The sequence below is a fragment of the Alligator sinensis genome, unplaced genomic scaffold (genome assembly GCF_000455745.1).
Source record: "Alligator sinensis unplaced genomic scaffold, ASM45574v1 scaffold93_1, whole genome shotgun sequence".
Lineage (NCBI taxonomy): Eukaryota > Metazoa > Chordata > Crocodylia > Alligatoridae > Alligator > Alligator sinensis.
The window spans coordinates 1604258-1624811 of NW_005842243.1; the positions used below are offsets into that span (position 1 = coordinate 1604258).

General features: G+C 40.1%; 1 protein-coding gene across 1 annotated transcript in view; it reads right to left on the minus strand.

The window, feature by feature from the left end:
- PCNX2 (pecanex homolog 2) overlaps positions 1-20554 on the minus strand; it is a gene marked incomplete at its 3' end in the record, with an annotated part of 251039 nt that overhangs the window by 125675 nt on the left and 104810 nt on the right. Inside the window, exons 16-19 of the mRNA XM_006027452.1 lie at positions 14933-15042; positions 11587-11683; positions 4630-4722; positions 3935-4085 (exon numbers count right to left, since the gene is read on the minus strand). Of these exons, the coding sequence (XP_006027514.1) occupies positions 3935-4085; positions 4630-4722; positions 11587-11683; positions 14933-15042 (451 nt within the window). The remainder of the gene's footprint in view (positions 1-3934; positions 4086-4629; positions 4723-11586; positions 11684-14932; positions 15043-20554) is intronic.

Consider the following 20554-nt stretch of genomic DNA (forward strand, 5'->3'; position numbering starts at 1 on the left):
TGAATGTTACTAGTGAAAAAATGGCAAAGCTGAACATTACTTCTCAGTATTGTATTATCTCTTACAAGAGGTCTGGGCAGACGAGCATTAAGATTTAAATTAATAAAAACAGGGTACCAGATAAAAGATCACTGGTGTTAGATTCTGCATTCACACTTTTAATTCTACTGTGAGAAATCATATTTTTTTTAAATCTTTTTCTTGCATCATTCCATCATTGTGTTATCAAGTGAGCCCCCATTGTCACAGAAGCCTTGAAAAGGCATAATTTTAGCTTTATTACTTCTGCTAGCAAAGTATTACACTCTGCAGAAATCCAGTGAAAATGGATTCTATCATTTACAAGTATATACATTTTTCAGGCATATATAGATGAATTTATCTAGCTATATCTATGCATTATCTATCTATATGTGCCTCAAAAATGTATATATATATAAAAAATTTGATCACAGGTAACTTTAACTTCTCTGAAAGGATTTGGGTATTTAACAAATTTGTGTTACTAAAAGAAAGCACTTTCCTCTCTAAAACATGAAGTGGCAAATAATCCCAGTATAAGTGTTAGCCTGTTTGTCAGTGACCCACACCTAGGTCACAGGACTCAGAAATGGCAAATCAGTGGCTGCTGGCAGACGTTAAGGCAATTGCATGATTGCGGGTTGAGAAATTTTAAGCCCTATCCCCAAAACTGAGACACACATGCCATGCCAGATGTGCATGCTAGGTCACACAATTTTGGGGATAGGGCATAAAATTCCTCAAACCCCAGTCAGGTGACTGCCAACGTGCAGGGAGTTCCACGCTGGGAGTCTGCAGGGCTCCCTCTATGTGAGCAGAATGCCCTGCAGCCCACATGCAAACTATAAAGCAAGGCAGTTTGATGCTATGTGGAAGCTCCCCACTTCCCACATGCCGCTTCCATGGGCAATTCCACATGGGGAGCATCTTCCTGAAGTCAGGCTCACAATGCCCCCCCCATGCCACACCTTTAAAAAGTGGGTATGCAGATGGGTGCTCCTGCCCATAAAAACAGCAGCTCCCTACTCCCCAGATGCTGCTTCCATGTGGTGGAGGTAGGGGGAAGCTTTAAAGTGCTCTGGGTGCTGGGAGAATGGGGAGCCTTTCCTCAGTGTCTGGGTCCAAGTGCTTGGAGAGGTTTGAAAAAGGGAGCTGCAGCCCAGCTGCAGGTATGCACTTTAAAGCTCACTGGATGCTGAGATCCAATGTGCACAACATGGGCAGATAGGAAGCTAGGAGCTCTCCGCTCCCCAGCTGCCTGTACCCCACACCATAAAGCACCTGTTCCAGCTGCCAGTGGGAGGGTTCAAGAGCTGTGCTAATTAGAAGTTCCCAGTCATCATGTGTATCAACGTCCGCACACTGAAAAATGGCAGCGGGACGCTTTGACCTAATAAGCTTTAGCTTTTAGTGCCCTACCACCACTGAACGAGCTTCAGTTTAAAGCACCACGCCACCATTTTTCAGTGTGGGGATGCTGAGACTCTTCCAACAGTCTGCTGGAGCGCATTAATTACCACGCTCCAGCAGACTATTAAGCAAGTCTGCTACCACATGCTGTAATTGCAGCGTGTGGGAGCAGACTTGATTAATCGAGTCAGCTGGGGCATGGTAATTACCTTACTAGGGTTATTTGACCCCAGCAGTCTTTTCTACCCAGAGCAAGGGGGCTGGACCCGATGATCTCTTGAGGTCCCTTCCAGTCCTAAACTTCTCTGAATAATGTGAAACATCTTTTTGGCTCATTTCCTATATTATAATGCCATAAGTTGGCTTTATCTTTTGGCAGGGTTACTATTTATGGTGCAATTAGCACCTTAGCTGTACCACAAATGTAACATGTGTCAGGGGCCAGCGTAGTGAAAGGCAAATATATTTAAACTTTCATCCTCCTTCATATTCTAAAAATCCTTTATCTTCCAGAGGAAACAGCAGCCCTTTCCCACACACTGAAAGTTATTCCAGTCATAACACAACTTATATTTAACAGAAGAGAGTTAAAAGGATGGTTAATAAATAGCAGTAAGTATCCACTTGGAAATGTACTATAATGCCTTTTGTAAAAAAGTAAATTCAGATTTGAATCCAAGCCGCAAGAGGTCAGAGCATTCATGAAGTTTTATGTCCAATTTCAGAGGGAAAAGAGCATCTCAGATCTATACCACAGTAAGGGTTAAAGGCTAGACGGGCTAGAAGCTCAGTTCCCAGTAGCCTGAAAGACAAGCCCTGATGTTCTAATCACTGAATCCAATACTTAGGGGCTCAGGTCAGTGACATATGAAAGGTAACACTTAAGAAAGATGGGGCTACCTGCTCACTTAGCAGCAGCAATGAAAGAGAGCCTGTTTATGACACCAGTAAATTACACAGGCCCCATGATAGTCTGGGTAAGAAAGAGAGGTAGGAATCTTCATTTTCAACTATTTAATAAAGGGAAGGAAATAAACAACAAAAGTAACCAAGGGAAAGAGGGGAATTTGGGACTGGGTATGTGGTAGAGGAGCTTGGAATTTTTGGAAGCATTTTAAATATGAATCAAAATGTGGCTCTCTAATTCCTATCTTGCTCCCACTGAAGTCAAGTGAAATTTACCAATTCACTTCAGTGAGAATGGCAAGGCTCTTTGGGTAGATGTGATATCTTTTATTAGACCAACTGAGTAGTTGGAAAAATGTTCTTTGCAAACTTTCGAGCACAAGTACCCTTCTTCAGGCATAGGGAGTCTCTGTTGATCTGAGATCTCCAAGGAATGAAAGAAGTAAAAAGTATGAAAGGAGGTCAGCAAGAATGTAAATAACTGGAAATCAGGAAAACAATGAGTAGAGAAGGGAGGTGATGGGGGGAAACGAGAGGGAAATAATGCCGAAGGTAAGCAAGGGAGACTACTGTAGTTGAGTTCTCCAAGGTAGAAAAGAGGCAGTCTGTGAAAAAGTAAATAGCTGGAAATTAGGAAGACAAAGAATAGAGAAGGAGGGGAGGGGAGCAGGGGAGAAAAGTGTAAATGGTAAGGTCAGGCAGGTACCTGGTAAATCAGGTATTAGGCAGGGTGCAATGTGTCATAAATCCAATTTCTATATTGAGTCCATGATTTTTTGTATTTAGTAGATTTTGTGAAGTGAAAGGTGTTTTGTAGTTCCAATCCTCAATTCTAATCCTCAATTCTAACCCTCAAAGGGAACTTAAAAAAACCTTTCATAGACAATCCTACGAATTTCACTCCTTATGCCTGAAGAAAGGCGCTTGTGCCTGAGAGCTTATAAAGAACATTTTTCCAACTACTCAGTCAGTCTAATAAAAAGCTATCACATGAACCCAAAGAACCTTGCCTACCTATGTCCTTAGACCAACACAGCTACAACCAAAAACTCTGGTTTCAATGAGAATAGAATGAGGGAAACATTTTTTTTCCCTTGCCTTCCTTCTTTCTGCTGATAGGTCCTCAGGGGCACCAGAGAATTGTGGAATACTAACATCATAAAGAACAAAGTTTTGTTAGCAGTTTTGTTAGCCTATAGTTAATATAGAAAAGAATGTTTACATAGACTATTAAACGCTTTGGGCTTGACTGGTTTTCACCAAACCTGGATAGCTTTAGTAAAAGACTGTGGACAAAATTCAAACCAACATCCGAAAATGAAAATGACATTTTGGAAAAGACGCTACTCATATTTCTGCCTACTATAATGTTACCATGGACAGACAACACTTTAGTTCTCTGGCCCTTGTGAAAGGCCATCCAAAAGAACTATAAAAATCCAGAAGTGATACTTTGGATATTTCTAAGTAAAACAGAAAAAAACAAAAATCAGCTTTGAAAAAATTGACTGCCTTTAAAATGTTGCTAGAATTTTTTTTCTTTTAAAACAAGCTGCAGGCGACATCATTCAACACTGGGAGAATATTTATTACAAACCTCTCACTTCCCGCTGCCGATATTCTTTGTTTTTAAGTAGGGGGTGAGAAATCCACAGCCAAGGATGGTGTTTTCGGAGCTGAGGAAGTATGTAATGTGTTACAAATCCCACGGTCCATGCTAATGCAAATAGCACTATGTTGAGGAACGGCTGAACCAAGGGAGGGGAAAAATGAAATCAGGTTTTATCAACAATAGTTTTAGACAACATCCTTAAATATACAACAATTTCATCTTTCTTATGTTTCTTAACAAGAAATATCAATTTAAAAAAAAAAAAGCTCCTAGCTCCACAGGTGTGGAGCAGATGTGAGTCTAAGGAAATGAAAGCAACAAACTTTGTTCTTTTAAAAATATGTTTTACACACAGAATTAAACAGTACTTTAACTGGAAGAAAGCGAAGTTGTTCCTTTTTGTTCAAGTCCCTTTCTAACCCCAGCTTGTAAATCATAAAAGAGGAACACAATGGAAAAGTTTAGGGAAAACAATTACCAAACCTGTAATAATGTGCCTAATATAAATATCTATAACTGAACTGCAGTGTACATCAAAAGCCTTGAAATTATCTTTGCCAGTAAATACATTTTCTTCAACCTATCTCCTCCCTATTCTTTCCTAGTAAGACACCGCATGGTTTTGCAAAGAGATAATACCATAGAAAAAAAAATTAAAAGGAGGGGATTATAATACATACCCTTAATGACAGGAACACTGTGCTGGCACTGACTGCGAATGACAGAACAGCAGCTACTGCGCAGACAATGAGATCTGATTTCAAGATTTCCTTCTATGAAAAAATATGTTTAATACAAAATTAGCAAGTTAATACTCTTTTAACTGGATAAATTAAATTAATCTTTTCTGAATTACTGACAGCATGCACTGAAATGACATTTGTTAATGTTTAATATAAAAGTATATTCTGTTCTATGCTTTGTGAAATTATTCTTTCAGATTCTAGGTTTATCAAAAAAACCCAGCCAATCCTATTCACATTTATTAAAATTGATTTTAAAGACAATGTTAAACTTTGTTGGCAATAGCCCTGGAAAACTTAAAAATAAAAAGATTTTTAAATTTGTGTCAGTTTATTCAATGGACTTGCAATAGAGTTTCTCTATTTTTTAAAATGGCAGCAATTTATTAAAATTCTGGATTAATTTCCTATTTGCAGGCATAGAAATGACTCCCAGCTGATGGGGGTCGGACTTGATGAGGGGGTGGGTCTTGATGATCTGTTCAGGTCCCTTCCGACCCTAGAAACTATAAAACTATTTTTTCTTACGTCATGTAAGTGGCTTTTCTTTGGGAAAGAATTTCTGTAGTGTCTTTCAAGATGTAAGGCTGATACATTTATTACATGATAGAGAGACGGATCTAAACTGATTCCACCTGAATATCAGTCCAAATTTTTCCAAGATCTGGATGTTTCAGATGAGGGCATAACTCTAACATTGTGCATGGATGGTGAAAACATTAACTGTGCTCTTAAGTGACTATCTATAAAGCTAATTTTGTTTTGTTGAGATAGAATATATCATATCCTTCATATCCCATCTGATTAAAATGTCATTGTCAGTAAACATATTTACAAGGTTTTTTTTGGCTGTGTTAAAAATTTTCACATGTATTTTAGAGGTGCCACAAATGTCTCCTGTGAGTAAGTGAAAAACTTGCCTAAGATGTATGAGCAGACATACTACAGAGGGTTAATACTTCCTTTTTATGATAAGAAGAGGTTCTTAATGCCAGTCCATGCCAGGCTACAGCTAGCTCTTTATTTAAATATTTACTTCTTAAATACTTAAATGCTGACTGGGACATACCAACATCTGACTTTAAATGTTGGTTGTATCATCATTGATTTCAGGATAGTACAGTGTTCTCCAGCTGCACAGCCAACCTAACCTACATGTGCTTATGCAGGGAGGCTGGAGAAAATATAGAGCAGAAATGGGATAACAGTCCCAAGAATGGGGAGAAAATATTCCAGAGAAAAAACTACTGAACAAGAAAATTAGAGTAGAAGCTACTACAGACCACTTTTTTTTAGGTTGCCTAGCACTTTCTGGTATCCAAAAGGCTTTTGACCTTTTTCTAAAATGTATTAACAACACCACTTTTTGCAGCCACTTTTGGCATTTGAACAGGGTAAAGCCCTGAGATTCAAGGACTAGAGACAGAAATTACGCATAAACTGGCATAAGTGATCAGAAACCAGCTCAAATCCATAACACAACAGAAGTTCAGTGTATATACACTGCTTTCCAAATGGCCAAAACTGATTTAGGATAAACCTGTATGGATGTAGTAATCAGACTTCACTGATTTAGGCTAAATCAGTTTGTTGAACTTCTGTCTCAGATCAAGAAGGGGTCTCCTGGGATATCTAGTCCAGTCCCTTGTGGTCGCAGGCAATCATTTACCTAAGGAATTCCCCAAAATCCCCACTTCAAATCCCCACATACAACTACAAGGCATAATACCCCAAACACTAAAAACAACCTATAACATGCCACAGCTTACAGTAAGGGAGAGAAAGGTATTGTCAGTGCTCTGCCACTGCACTAGCATAGAAATAATGTATTAATATGTGTTCAGAAAATCCTAAGAAAAGGATTATGCTCCAAGCTACAGAGGAAGGCAAAATCCCTCACAGTCTACGCCATTCTCCCCTATGGGAAAAATGTCTTCCTGACCCCAGCGAGGTGACTGATATATGACCCTGTGCAGAAGAGCAAGGCTCTCTAACCAGAAAAGCACAGGTGTTCTGCAGGAACATCAGTATTTCCAAGCCAAAAATCCTCAGCCTTAGCTGTGGTTAATCCCAATGCCTCAGAGGAAGATGAAAAAAAAACCAAACCCAGATAAGCCTGGAGCATTCACATGGGAGAAAATACTTATCTGGCCCTATCTAGCGATTAGCAAAAGCTCTGTAAAAGTTACCCACATTACAAAAGAACTACCTTTATGCCCCAACCTGGGGACCACATTACTTCACATCATACATACTGACTGTTGAGTCAGAACTCATCTTATCAAGCGACTTTTCTTTGTCCTCTAGCACTCCACTCTGTTCAAGCCAAGTCTTCAAAATTGTTCTTTCCTTTCCCATTCCTGTATTGATCAAGAACCGTGTTGATACTCTGCCAGAAAGTAACTAAACACCATGGGCTCCTATCCACGTGCAGGGAGGCTGCTCCCACGCGCTATAATTACAGACTGTGGCAGCAGACTTGATTAATCGAGTCTGCTGGAGTGTGGTAATTACTGCGCTCCAGGAGACTCCAGTGTCACATGTCCCCACACTGAAAAATGGTGGCAGGGCACTTTAAACTGAAGCTCATTTGATGGTGGTAGGGCACTTTAAACTAAAGCTCGTCAGTTCAAAGTGCCCCCCTGCCATTTTTCAGCATGGGGACACTGATACACATAATGAGTGGGCACTTTTAATTAGCACAGCTCTTGAGCTGCACTAATTAAAGTGCCGCCCCCCCTACCTCACAGACCATGTCTATATATGCCCCTTGGTTCTAAATAACTGGCTCAAACCATACAACCAACCCCATGATTCAAAATCAAGAATAAAGTCTCAAGAAATCATGAATTTGTCTTAATAGTAAGCATCCACTCAGGTCATAATTTCAGATTTTTCTCAGCATTTGCTGTCTTTCTTTGACAACACAACCAGAGAAGCAGCTGATGTTGCCCAACTGTTTAACAATCAACTATTGATGGGAATACTCAACCAGAAAGTTCAAAGCCCTTCGCAACCTACTCAAATCCACACCTTTCATCTTCCGGGATCCCTAACCACCATGGGGAGTGGTCACTCCCCATTCATCCTATTGAAGCTCTGCTGCTGTGCAGCAACTGACCCTTCTTACACTAAGGGTTAAGCTATAACAGGTTAGCTTCCACTTACTGTGGGACAGGAGTGTGCATACAGGCAGTTAACACAGAGCAGCAGACAGCTCGCAAAGCCTCAGCTTCTACACCTAGCTTGTGGTAAGTTGTTCGTATCTCAGTACCTCAAGCCCTTTATTGCATTTAGCCCTATGAGCATGAGGTTGACCTCCAATCACAATAAAAACTCAATAACTAAATAACCCCGACGATTGGGATCGTGTTGTAATTTGGATAAGAACAGATCATTCAAACAAAAAGGCAACTTCCTCCTCACTTCATTTTACAAATGGTTTTTAAAGGCTATTTTGGATGTCTCCTGCTTGAGAGATTAAACAGCAAAACATGTTGTAGACTGTTATTTTATCTTTTTGTCTTTAATTATACATTTTGAGCATTGTATAAATCCTTTTATTAACTATCTAACTCTCTGCACTAGAGGCAAGGAAGGAAGCTGGGTTTGAATGTAATACATTAACACCCTGAGGCCACTGGTTAATGTAGTAATCAACCATAGGGATGCCTATAGAAATTAATTATAATGCTAGGAAGCTCCATTCTCAAAGTTGAATGGTCAATTATCCACCACAGCTGCTTTGTTATTCCAGTTTCCAAAGCTGACGATTCTTACACAGCCGTTCAAGCAAAGAAAAAACAGTAAAGGTCATGTAGCTAAGCATTAGAGATGGTATATTTATTATTATTAACATTAATATAGAACCATCATATGGAACCATCATATAGCACAACGGATTCATTTTAATATTAAATGCTTGCTTTCACCTTGAGAGGTGAAACAGTTATTTGCCTCAAAATCATGTCAGAAGGCTCCCATTTAGATTGAATATGATGCATGTCTTATTCATGGGTGAAAAGATCAAAGGGGCAATGGACATTGTGTGCTCCCTGTCACGGTATACAGCAAATCGTGGGTGAGGCTTAAAAAACTTGTTTTGGGCCATTACACATGGGCATACTAAGAAAAACAGAGGGAACAGATGTGTCATGTAAAGCTTCTCTTTCATTCTTGTATAACATTATACCCAGTTCAAAGACTGATCAAAGTTTTTCTTGCAGTGGCTTCGAAAGATATTTTTAGTCTACTTTTGAAAAAGTGATCAAGACCAGAGATGGATATGATAGCTATTCAACTATAGTTGAATGAGATCAAGATAAATTGCCCTTTGACTATGTCCCTCAAGCCTAATTCACATATATTTTTAGTTGCTTGTAGTCCTTACCCTATTAAACAATTGTGAAAATCTATTCACAGACTGGTTAAACTATTGAATGGAGACAGAGGTGCCAGGCTCTGAGGGGGTTTAGACAAACAGCCACTGCACTAAACGACAATTGCTATCTCCTCTTCAGAGAATATTATCTGTGTCCCAGCATGAAAGAGTGAACACTGTGCACACCAATTTACCCTGGAGACTTTTCACTTAAATTTAGTATATAAAAGGGACACAACCCAAACAGAGGAAAAAAGGAAGGCACGGTTTTAGCAGGCCCTTGCAGCAGACAGTGAAAATAGCCTCTTTTTCAGAAAGACCAAATGACATGTCAGACGTATACTGCAGATATGTACAGCTGAGCAGCGCTGTGTGAAATCAATTTCTTGTTAGGGAAGGGAACCAGAAACCATTCAACCACAAAGAAGGGACCAAGACAAAGAGGTCCTATCTATCTTAACAGTACAACCATACTAGAGAACTGCATTACAACACAGTACTTTTCCTAGCTACAAGATTTCACTTAGCATATAGCCAGGACTAAATTGAGGGGAGGGGGAAGTGTAGCAGGATTAGGCCCCTGAGTTGGTTATGATGCCTCCTGGTGGCCTGTTTCCTGCTTCCTCTGGGTCTTGGGTGCTACCCTCTCTTTCACCTGCCATGCCTTTGATGCTATTTAGAAATAAAAAGGTTGGGAGGCAGCTCAAAGGCGGCACAGGCCCACTGATCCAGTCTGTCTTGCTATGACTCTAGTTACCAACTGCCTTAAGGGCTGTTCATGGCTTTCAACAACCCCTACAGCCATGCCCAGGCTCACAGGCCTCACCAATTATTTCAGTGGGCCCTCAACCCATCTGATATTGTTCCTTTCCAGTCCTCTATGCCCTTGTTGGGGCACCAGCCTTCCTGGCCTCCACCCCTGTCTGCTTACTGGGGCTCTGGCTTACCGGGCTTACTGGGGCTCACAGTGCTATACCTGGTCTACAGGCTCCAATCAGCATCTCATCCATCTCAGCTGTGGGCAATGGCCCTGGTAGCTTTATAACAAACACTCAATATCTTTAAAGAAACCTTACTTAGTAGCCAAACACATCCAAAACAATTTGATCCTAATTAGATGGCTAAGGTTTCAGTAGCAGATCCAGGAATAGGGCAAGGGGGTGAGGCCCCACACTTTGGCTGTGCTGTGCATGCACAGTGAGCTCTGAGCTCACCAGCTGATCAGGGCAAGGTCTCACTGGAGCCCCTGTTTTCCCAGAGCTCTGGAAACCAAGGATTGAAAAATGCTGCTGTTTGCCTTTCTCCTCCTTTCCCTCAAAGGAAGGAAGGTACAAGTGGCAACAGCAGCACTCAACCCCAGCTCCAGAGCCACATGAAAGCTGAGAGCTCACGTGCAGCACAGCCAAAGGGGAGTGTGACTGTACCACCACACCACCTCTAGATCCACACATGTATGGTTTCTAAAAGCAAGCTACTTACACCTGCATATGTGGTTTAACACATGTAAGTGCTCGGAGGTGGCCACTATGGTGATATAAGGCTCCTGGTTACTGGAAAGCAGGAAAGTTCAGGAACCTTGGATTGAATTAACCCATATCAACCTTTCTAGAAATCCCGTCCTCCACTAGCTTGAACTCCTGATGTCAGGACCCTCCCCAGAGTACCTGATAACAAGGAAAGTAGAAAAGGGTCACTTTGGAAGTTGAGGATGAGGTGCAGTGGTATAACCACAGAGAAGAGAGGCAGACAGTACGACATTTTGGCCTGCTCGGAAAGAAAGAGAGGTACAGACTAAGAAGAGGTGGTTGTCTTGTAGCCTTTTATCTGGTCAGGATTCTGTTTGCTTCATCTCATTCCAAACTGCAAATAGGTTCTGCCTTCTGTTTGACATGCCAGTAATGCTGCCTTCTCCATATAGAGAGAGGCATTCCTGCGGATCATCTGCATCTCTCCCTAAATCCAGGGAAGGAACCACAGTGTTTTATTTTGTGCCAGACAAGACTAAGGCTGAAATTCTCTCCTAGTGAAGTAAATGGGATTTTTGCTACTAACTTCAGTGGTGTCACAATTGCAATCTGTTCTGCCTAGTTGAAGTGTTAGGTAAGATAGGCTTTCTAAACTCCTGCAGTGTGATTTAGCATGCTATAAATCTCTGCAGGGCACATAATTCTTAGTCAGCTGATTTCTAGTCTGGGGTAGGTGACCCTTTCACGTTCCCCATGCTCTGAAACTGCGCATACCATAAGATGATAGTATATTAGAGCTGCTTTTCTTGAAGCATTGGAAAGAAACCTTAAAAGCAAACAAAACAGCTCTCCTCCAGCTTCCATCCTGTAGATATTAGACTTAGAAGCTTCCTTAGCCCCCTCTCTTACTAAAGAAACAGAATATGTATTTTGCCATTTTCTGTGTCTTTTATTAAAAGCTGAGCTTTGCTAAGGGGCACCATATGCATGGACTGCAGTCTTCCAGTATATAAACTGAACAATGGGGGGCAGGAGAAGAATTCTTACCACTGATTCTCTCATCTTCTCTGGGAGTGGATCTATTGATGAGTCTTCCAAATTTTGACGTAGTAAGTGAGGAAAAAATTTACACTGAACGAGCGACCTGTTATAAAAAGATTCCAAATTAGGATACATTTGAACAACAGCTTTTCAGCTAATAGAATTAATGCCCTCACTAAGAAAATAACAGACATTTTTACCTCTAATATTACCTCTACATCCACACTGGCTATTTTATGAATGTACAGCTGGAACCTGCTACAGAACAGTTGCACCTTTGGCCCAAGCAGTATTAGCTTCTTCAGCAATATGGTAGTTTAGTCTAGATCAACCTAGTGGCCCACCAAAATGCCTCAGACTCAACCTGAAGGAAACTATAGCCCCTAGCAGACGTTACATTTAAGACATGATTAACCAGTTGATCACATCTTAAGTAGTAACCTGACCACACATTCATGCAATTAATGGCACAATAAACAGGGAATAAGACACAAAGTTATTACAGAAAAGTGTTTATTAATGTTGTGGATGATTCCCATTGCACCTTAAATTGAATGCATAGCCAGGCTGACTGGCTGAGATCAGGACTTCCAGCTTTGGAGGCGTATCAGAGCCCATGACTCCAGTTTGCCCCTGAGGCTGGGAGTGGCAGGGGTCCCAGCCTCAGGGGTGTACCAGAGCCCTTGACTCTTATGTACTCCTAAGGCTAGGGATGCTGATCAGCTGACTGGTGATCCAAGCTGAGCACACCAGCTTGTTGCCTGCCAGTACAGGGGGAGCCTGGGATCGTGATCCTGGGCTCCCTCTGCACTGGCAACAGGACACGATCAGGATCTGATCCCTGATCCCACCATCACGCCTCCTGCCAAATCCATGTAGTATGACAAGAGACGTGATTGATGGGATCATGAATCTGATCTTCTTGCACCTTTAACTGAATGGCTGCCTGGGGCCTAAATGAGAGGGTAATTCAGTATCCCTGTCCTTTATTAATTTTTAACATCTCAGCTGAGACGGTCAGGCCAGAAAGGGGGCTTTAGTAACAACTCTGTTGTCAAAATGTTAGTGATGGAAAACAGATAGATCACATTCATCCCAAATTTTAGTTTAATTCCCCACCTTCTCTTCATCTTAAAGTTTATGCTGGAGGCCATCTCTTAAATACTGTTTCCAATCCCCTTAAATCTATTTAATTAAGTTCAATGTAGTTTAAAAAATATCTTAAACCTCTTTTTAGGGATTATACATTTTAATCGTGCTTACACAATGAATATTTGATGTGTTGTATACATATTTTAATCCCAAATAAGACATTTAACAACAATTTGAACTGCTAAGGATTTGATTAAGGTTGTTAGGGGATTAGAAACTCGTTTTTAAAGGTGACCGAGAACTGAATTCAAGGACTCTAAACACGTTATTTAAAACAAAAGGAAAGAGTTTTTACTTGATTGAAGAAAATAATTGCCTGGGGATTATTTCTTGAGTATATCCCGGGAAAATATACACTTAGGGAAAGTTCTTTAAAATGTTAAGAACTCACAGTACAGTCCTTATTTAGTATTTTTCTGTGTGCATTTTATGCAGGAAGACAATAAAACTCGCTAGTATGAGGGGCATTGCACATTCTTCTCCTCTATAGTCCTATCTAGATCCTATAGCATAATGTGCAATGAACCAAAAGTCACCCATATAGGTCTAGGGTCAATAGAAGTCAATTAAAAAGATCCCATGGGCGTTCGATTGGCTCAAAGAAAGTAAGAGGAAGCACTTTTCTGACTGCTCTTTCGCATTAATGTAAATATTTATATAAGTATCTGATTTGTATGTCCTCTGTCTGGGAGGTTGAGGATAACTACATTATATCTCAGTAAATCTGAAGAATTGAACAATTCCAATTAATGCCTTGACTTTTTCCTTCCCTCAGGAATCCATCTTCTCTCTCATTCCTGTTTTTCCCCTTGTATCCTGCCAGAAAAAGCCTTCCCCTTTCCCCAGGAAAAACCTGTTGTTTCTACATGCATATCTGCTAATATCAAACCAGTTTTCAGATCTACTATGTTATTGGTTCTTCCTTGATTCTGTCCCTGTTAGTAGAGTGGCATTTTAATAGACTTTTAATGCACACTCCTTTTCAAGTAGAATCATAGAAATCAAAAAAAATTAGGGTTGGAAGGGACCGCAGGAGGTCATCTAATCCAACACCGTGCTCAAAGCAGGGTCATTCCCAACTAGATCATACAGACTCCTTAACTTAAGCTGTTGCTTTAGACAAGAAGGCAAAGGAGGAGAGAGGTCAACAGTAGTGCTGTGCGAAGCTTCGGGTGCCAATTCGATTTGGAGGAGATTTAGCTTGATTCAGCGGCCGAATCTCTGAATCCGAATAGAAATCGGGGACCAATAAAAAGGTCTGAATCGATTTGAAGCTCTCCAAATCGATGTGGAAAGGATTCTGAGAGCTTCAGAAATTCAGGCAGTCGCCACTCACTGCTGCCGCAGGGAGCTAGATCTGTACTTCATGCCAGTAAGTAGGGAGCGAGGGGTGGGGCTGGAGGAGGGGGGAAGGGACCCCCTGAGCATCCCCCAACCCATGCCCGCTCTCCCAGCTCTGCCCCCCCATGGATGCCCCACCCAGCCTCAGTGTTTAACGGGCAGCTATCAACGGGGCTGGGAGAGTGAGCGGGGGATGGGGGCTCCTGGCAGAGCCCTCCATGCAGCACAGGGCAGTGTGGGGCTGCAGGCTCCCCACCTCCCCTGCCTGGGAGTTTGATTTCTGTTTGTCTATTTCTTGTTTATATATTCTTTTTTTTTCTGTTGAGACCACTGTCAGAACTACCAATGAGTGATTAGTCTGATTGGATGGTTGTGACTGGGATACCTGGGCATTAGAAGGAACCACAACCTAAAACTGTTTCTCACAAGTGAGCAAACAAACATTAACAATGATCTTTGACTCCAGGCTTCAAGGACTTACCATTACTATTATGAATCATCTCACCAATTTCAACTGATATACTTGTGACAGTAAAATTAAACACATGTATGAATGTTTTCTGGATCACAGCCTTTCACATACCATCTATCTAGAAGTAAAAACATATTTCATTGCTGGTATCTTGACCTCTCTCTCCAAAAGAGGGCATTTTCTAAAACACTGATAACACTATATACAAAGTCTTTCTGCAAACCTTTTCTGTATCAGGTTTTTTTTTCCACATAGCTCCACTGGAAGTTACATCAAAGTTACAGAATTTGGAAATCTAGATTTAAATATCACTGTGTGCAAAATTGTAGTTTATATGCCACAAAGAAAAGAAAAATCAATGAGGAAAAAAGTCTTCTGACAACTTACATAAGTACAGATGGATCACTGCTTTGCCTGCTAAGGTGATAAGAAAGTGCAACTAAAAGGCCACAGAAAGCAGAGAACAATGCTGGAATGTGTTGAGCATCCCATGGTTCCTAACAGGAAGGACAAATAATAAAGCATGTATTTTAGTAAAGCAATTTTTAGGTTTTTAAAAGAAATCACTGCCTATATATAATACTAGACCTCCAGTACTTTCATTTATATACCATATGATAGGGATGAATAGCCCTTTTCCAAACAATCTGTTATTGTGAGGATGGCTGAGAGGTTACAGGCATACTTCATGATTGCGCATACTGTAATACTGCTGTAATCAGTAATTAAAAAAGAAACCAGAAAACCACATAAAATGGCAAGATTCTTTTTTGTCCCTTTAATGAAATGCTAGAGGAAAAATTAATAATCTCATTAAAGTAATGCATTTGTTATTCAAATATTAGAATATTTAGAAATCACCAGGGTACAGATGTTCAGGATTTTTCTCCCTGAGCAAAAATGGCTGCTCTAGAAGGAAAATAAACCAGAAACAACTGAAGTTAAATCGCTCCCAAGAGAGTTTCTCCTGGAGAGTGATTGTTTACATACACATTCCCTTCTGAAAGAAGACACAGCACAGTCCTCCAGCTTCCCAGGGTGCTTTGCTCTTACACCCCTCTCCCCCAGCCCAGGAAGATAGTGTGTTGCTTGGGCCAGACTGTTTAATAAAATGTGCAGATACACTTCTCTAGTAATTTATCTAGCTTCAGTGTAATGAACCCTAGTCCATTTTTGTCATTTCTTTCCTGACTAATGTCTGGTAGAGCTCTAAATTTAAAAGGTGAAAGAACGACATAGTCAATAATTGGACAACAATTTGTCTCAGTGGGAGAATAGGAATAATAGGTTTTACTCTTGGGTGGTGATGTTGCCTGTCATTTTAGACAGGGAGTTTGACTTCCTACGTATTCTATGGCAGTGATGTCTTGCTCTCTTTTCTTTCACATACAATTTTGATTTTAATACAAGTGCAGAAAAGTGCACAAATACTGGCTTTTAAAACAAGTGAAAGGGAAGTGAAGAATTAAGGATAAAAGTGATAAATTAAAACAAACGCTGAGACAGAAAAGAAAAGAAAAGAAAAGAAAAGAAAAGAAAAGAAAAGAAAAGAAAGCCTTGCTTTACCACAGGTCTACCTAATCCCAGAACGACCCAATAAAAAGGAAGATAAAGGTTTCTTTGAACTTTAAAATTTGTTATCCTGGTAAGGTGGAAGGGGTGGGGGAAGAATACATTTTAAAAAAGGTATATTCAAAAACTACAGTCTCTTGTTATTTCTCTCTTTTTAAAGACCTTTTCCAGATAAGTTTCAAGGTGAACTTCCCACTCCACAGGCAAAGAATGCCCTCAACACAGCAGAATCATTGGATAACAGGAACTAAACCTGTTTGCTTTCTTCCAGAACACTCTCCTCATCTCAGGGCACATCTACACATGTGCCAGACTGTGCAGGTTTTACTGCATAGTCATTTAGTTCTTGCTTAATCAAGTAATGCCAGTCAATGTGCAGTCCCATTGCCACATCGTTATTTTTAGCTGCTACTGTGCAGTAGCAATGCCATCATGATTCATGCCCACTGATGCTGTCACCAAACAACGAGCTGTGGCATAGTAGCTCATTGCTATGGCGATCTAGCATCTCGTGTAGACATCCCATCAGAGATGTAATGCAGGCTGGTGCAACAACAACAGAAGCAAAATATATCAAGACTAGAAATTTGCATGGTCACAAGCGCTAGTGTTGATGGCCACAGTTGTATCAGGGATAGCATACAAGCTGCAAACCTTAACCTGAACCATAAATATCCCAGAAAATGGGTACAATGCATGATGAGAAGTTAACTTACAATAACTTAACAATTCTATCAGCATTTTGCTATTTTTATCTACCCCAATTATGTCATGAAACACATACTACTTGTCATAGAGTATAATCTGCAAGATAGGCTATGAAAGTCAGCTGTCCATAATGTCTCTATTTTTAAGTCTACGTTAACAAATTTAAGTGAGGAAAAAAGTTCCTTAACCCATTCCCAGACCTGTAAAATATTTATATTTGGTTGAGATCATATAAAAGTAAACTTCAACCAAAAAGAAAAATTGTTCTGAAAGCTATAAGCAGATGGAAATTGGAGGCTGTGACTGAAACCTCTGTACAAATTTAATGGTAGATTTGTAAGCAGCATATTCTCTTTTCAGTGAGCGCTAATGACTGGGAACTGTCAATTGTCCTAGAAGCATTTATTATGCTATTGCACTAATTGTGTAGATCTACAAATTAAGGATCAGAATGCTGATGTATTTGGATGATCTGACAGTTTCAGAAAGGTAAGAGGAATTCTCTGTAAACATCTACACAGCTACCTCTTTATCTTTCAAAACACTTGACAAAGATCAGACTCCTGGAATGCTGGAACCACTGCCTGTCATGCTGACCCGCATCATCTCACTATTTCTTTGTTCTCCTCTATGTCTGTCCCTGTATTTTGTCTCTTGCTTTCTGCTTAGACTCTCTGGGAAAAGGAGCTGTCTTTTCTTTTGTGTTGCATTCATAATAATGAGGAGTCCTTGCAAAGTGGAGTCCTGCTCCCTGGTTTGAGCTGCTAGGCACTATGGCAAGACAAAATAAATTAGATTTGCACTGAGGTTATGGTGCCTTCTTTATATTTGTCATAAACTTCAACCAAGTTATCATGATCCTATAAAATATCCAAAAATGAAAAAAAAAGACTTTATACCTCAATGCTTTGAAAAACAAAACCTTAAAAATCAAGCTTCTGTTATGTTTGGGCTACACTGGGTTTTAGCTGGTATTGGATGTATTAATTGTAAAAGACTTAAAATTGGTGGTTAGAATGGAATTGCTTACAGAGTTTTTGACTCCTTGTGAAGTACTGCTATATCATAACCCACTCATTTTCTCACACAAACTGATCTTGGAACTTCTCAATCTCTACAGACAGGTTTCTAAACGTTTTATTTTTATTGCATTAAATCCAGAAAAGAATGCATATCTCTATATCTAGGTGTACATGAATTGCTTGTGATATCACCCATGGAAAGCACTGAATACACCATATAAACCACATATACTTCTGGACATGGAAAAGGTTACAAATAACAAATCATTAACTAAAAGCATAATATCTGCCATCTCCTTCCAAAATTAACATCCCTAATGGCTTTTGCTTGGCTCTCATGGGTCTTAATGGGGAAATATATACAATGATAAGCCTTGTATCCAGAAGTCTCCTGCAGGTTTGAAGTATTTTAATGTGAGAGAAATAAAACTGTTCAACTTTCCTGTAATTCTATATTTGGTTGCTTGCACATCTGGGAATTCTATGTATACACATGGGTCCATTCAGTCTTGTTTAGAAACATTTTGAGGCAGTCTTAGCAATCTGAAAGAGAGCTTTGCCATTGTAAAACCTTAATTAAGACAAATATGTGTCAAATTTATTAGCATACAGATGAAGCAAGTGTTGTTAAGAAGCAGGTAGCAAGAAGCACTACTCTGCCTCATTATTATAATTGATGAGCTTGGTATTGAATCAGACTAAGTATTAAACTAAACAAACCGTGAGATGTTAAGAATGAGAGCTAAAATACATCTTTTGGTAAATGTCTACTAAAAACTGTAGATATATTATTTGTCTAAGGGGGGGCCTTCTTTTTTTGTTGTTGTTTTTAAGCAGGCATATGTAGCAGAGCCACTCAGACTATATAACTCCTGTGAAGACAATTTGCAATTATCTAAAAATGAAACATGCAGCTGTGCCACATATGAGTAAATTTATTTCAAATTAATATATTTGACCTGAATCCAATATCCAATTCTTTTCCACTCTGATTAAGATAACCCACAAGTTTCTTTAACAATTAAAAGAAGCTGCACAAAAATTTGTCTGGCTCTGGCTAAGCTTCAAATCAAAGCCAGCTGGCTGGAACAGAACACAGAAGAAAAGAAACTGGTGAATCCAACATCATTCAGGATGCATTACTCTGCCTTACACCAAAATACTACTGTATTAATTAGAGCAAGGTAAGTGACTGGTACAGAAGACAGACCCTTGATTTTTAATAATTGTGAAAAAAAGAAAAGATATGGCTTACATCATGGGTGCCAACTTTTATTTTTACCAGGGCTAAGATGATGGACATGTGGAAGTTTTCTGCATTTCAGGTGACAGCCCTCTTCTCAAAGAGGGTAGGGCCCTCAGGTCCCCAAGTACTCAGCACCTCTGGCTTATATTTTAAAGAGTATCCTTTAAATGTCCAGAGATGTGGCAAAAAAGAAAGGGGAAAAAAACATGGAGAGAGGTAGTATAAGCTTATTTGGCAATAACAGTCAAGAGGTTGGACTGCATGTCTTCAGGATCTAATGGGTATCTGAGAATCCAAGAAATCCAAATATAGTTTCTTCACTGGCTGAGGGAAGCAAGGTGTAAGCAGGTCCTTTATCGACCTTCCACCTTTTCATTTCCCGGCAAACAAATTTCAATTTCTAACAACACAAACAGAACAAATATCTGGAGAGGATCTCCATCTTTTGCAGATAGTAGAGCCACTTTCCGCTCTGGCTTTTCCCCAGTGCAAGCAACCTGGCTTCTCTTCCTTGCAAACTGATTTCTTACAGTTCATCTCCCTTTCTGCTCTCTCCTCCATGGTTTTAAATCTCCAAGTGGGACACTCCCTCATTAGTAAAATGCCCTACAGTTGAATGTCCTATCAGGGCTGGCAGCCCCTTCTTAAAAGAACAGACGACCCTGTTACAAATGGCTATTAAATCAGTCAATTTTGTTCAAGATTACAGAACTACAATCTAGACCAGAAATAGAGTGAACACAGACACTTTTACACTATGTGCTATGCTGCCGAAGTCTGCTAAAGAGAAGGAGAAAGCGGTACAACTGATACTATTAGATACTCCAGTGCAAAGAATGACCCAAATGCCTAACAAAACTATATTCCAGATAGAGTTTTATAGGAATAATAGCTATGAAGAAGAATGCCTCAGATGGAACTTTGATGGAACTGAGGAAAGCAAGGACTGTTGTTGAACAAATCACAAGTTGTTGTGCCAACAATCATTGGCTGAGACTGTGCAAGGAAATTAAATCTCCATGTGACACTGGAAACATCAGAGGCACATATGATGGAATCAAGAAGGTGGCAGGTCCAGCTACAAAGAAGTTAGATCCATTAAGGACAGCATCGGGAGAAGACTGGAAGCAACAGATGGATAAATGAGTAGAACATCATCTTAAACTCTATTCAAGAGAAAGTGATGTCACTGACAGCCCTTAACGTTATTGACACTCAGTCTTCGAAGAGCTTGGTGATATTCCAACTGTTGAGAACCTAAGTAAGGTCATAGACAATCTGGCCAATAGCAAGGCCCTAAGAAAATGTGGCATTCCCGCAGCCCCGGGCATTCTTTCAAAAGAAGAGAAAAGAAAATCCCAAACAGGGTCAGGACAAGGACACAGTTCTGCTCGACTCTGCTTCAGATCTCAAAAGCCTCAGATATTTTTCCATCATAGATGACTCTTCCCTGCATTCCGC